This window comes from Montipora foliosa, chromosome 6, assembly GCF_036669935.1.
Source record: "Montipora foliosa isolate CH-2021 chromosome 6, ASM3666993v2, whole genome shotgun sequence".
NCBI lineage: Eukaryota > Metazoa > Cnidaria > Anthozoa > Scleractinia > Acroporidae > Montipora > Montipora foliosa.
The window spans coordinates 46740393-46742458 of record NC_090874.1 but is presented as its reverse complement, the minus strand read 5'-3'; the positions used below and the strand labels follow the sequence as shown (position 1 = coordinate 46742458).

General features: G+C 39.4%; 1 protein-coding gene across 1 annotated transcript in view; it reads right to left on the bottom strand.

Moving 5' to 3' along the window:
* LOC138005631 (chromobox protein homolog 5-like) overlaps positions 1-374 on the bottom strand; it is a 546-nt gene extending 172 nt beyond the window's left edge. Inside the window, exon 1 of the mRNA XM_068851831.1 lies at positions 1-374. This exon is cut by the window's left edge and continues 172 nt beyond it. Within this exon, the coding sequence (XP_068707932.1) occupies positions 1-374 (374 nt within the window).
* Between the last annotated feature and the right edge of the window lie 1692 nt (positions 375-2066).

Genomic DNA, 2066 nt, shown 5'->3' with positions numbered 1-2066 from the left:
GTTCTGTTCTTTGAAGATATTTTTCTTCGTTGTTCGATTTCTTGTAACAATTGCTCCTGGAGGGCTTTCTGCTCGTCATTCGATGGGTCTTGTTCCCTGGAAGTCCCTCCAAAATCTGCTTCTGTTCTTCTCTTTTTCCGGGGGTTGTCTTGGAGACTGCCTGCATCCTCGTTCGTGGTGTGCTTCTGTGCGTCCTTTAGGAAGGCCTGGACAAGTTCTTTTGGTATATGGCAGGCAGTTTCCCAGGTATGTCCTTCTGGTCCATACCCTTTCCATGAAATCAACAGTTCTAGGTTGCCTCCCACTGTTCTTTTGTCGATTATCTTGTCAACAAGATACGTGCCTGGCAGCACCTTTCGCTTGCGTTTTCCCATTTTAAGGGCGTCCGCGCGCGGCTACGTTATTCTCGCTTTAGATGTTGGCGAGTGGATATTTTCATTGTTACGTCACCTCATTAGCAAGAATGACGGGCTTTTTGCGCCTGCGATTTTTTAAACCAGCTGATTCACCTTCAAAACACGATAAAATTTTGCGCCCATTCATGATAGCAACTTCTTGCACAAACATTCTTGTATGTAGATTAAAATAGAGGGCCATTGGGCCATTCCATTTTTTATCCCCACACCCCCCACGGAAGACTTTTTCGGAGGGGGTCTGAGGGCCTGATAACCACGGAAGACTTTTTCTAAGGGCCTGATATTTCGAGGTGGGGAAGGAGTATTCAAACCGAGACAAGTATCACGGAATTCTGTAACGCATGCGTCCTTCAAACAGTAAGCTCCGTTTGTTATGTTAATTGTAGCTAGTTTGTTTTGGAATTTTCGTACTCCTGGGATTTTTGTTCTTTGTTTGACCTGCCTGCATTTTGATGAATATTTTCGTGTGCAACCCTAAACAAAAGAGCTGCCCTGGTTGATTAAGCACTAGATAAGAATTTCAAGCTGATTTGGATCATTTGTCGATTATTTCGACTTATAGCATATTTTTTATTTTCGAAAAAAGACTAAAATCACTTAAGATAATAATCAACCATTAACATGATGCCATTTGCTTGTTGGTTTACGCTTCCAATTCCGAATTAAAAACTAATCTTCACTTGTGCACCTTCGCCGAAAATTGATTGCTGGAATTGCAAATCTTTATCTTAAACTTAATTTCTTAGTCTAATTTGAGGAAGCCCATAGCTCCATAAGCTCTTATAGTTTCTTTATGGGCTTCCTCGCCTTTTTTACAATTTTTTGTATGTTGTTTATTAAATCGGACACATTATATGTAATCATGGCAAATAAAACCTTGAAACCTTATAAACCCGTAGGCTAACTCCTAAAGAGCGCACTGTTTTCAAGAAGGCTTGTGGGTGGTCATCGGTTTTCTTGGTTGCTGGTCTGTTGTGATTATCATCCTGTGGATAGAAAGCAGATGTAAAAGGTGATTTTATAGTTCACAGGGTAACATTTTTGAACATAAAGATTCCCTCAAATAGTTTTGTGTTATGTATGTTGTGTAAACAAGTTGGACAAAAAGATAATATGATGATGATGATGATGATGATAATAAACTTACTGCATCCCATTTCAAGGATAAGGCCTTCCTCAAGTCTGTCCGTTACCCTCAAGATGAGATGAAGCTCATCCAGGATGACATTTTCAATGGGTATGCTGAAGAAGGGTTGTGAATGGCACCTGGGTTGTTTGGACCAAGAGCTGTCAACTACTCTTGACATTGCTGCCCTTCGAAAGTACTTACATGAATATGACATATTGCACCTGCAATTCAATTAGGCAAATCAGTCTGGTATTTAAGTTAAGGTATTCTACATAATGAATTATTCAATGTTTTGATTTGTTATGCTGGTATTGCAGTGTGCTCTGCGTAGCTCAAACAAACTAATTTACCTGGTCCCATCTCCTGATATTGTCACCTTTAGTTTTTCCACTGGTGTTCCTTCCTTATCTTTCAGCTGTGCAAAGAAAGATACTAAAGTGTGACATTTTAATATTATTTTTTTTTGTGTCTAAAGATTTTGATTTCCATCTAATTGATTTACATCTTGCTTGCCACAAGTA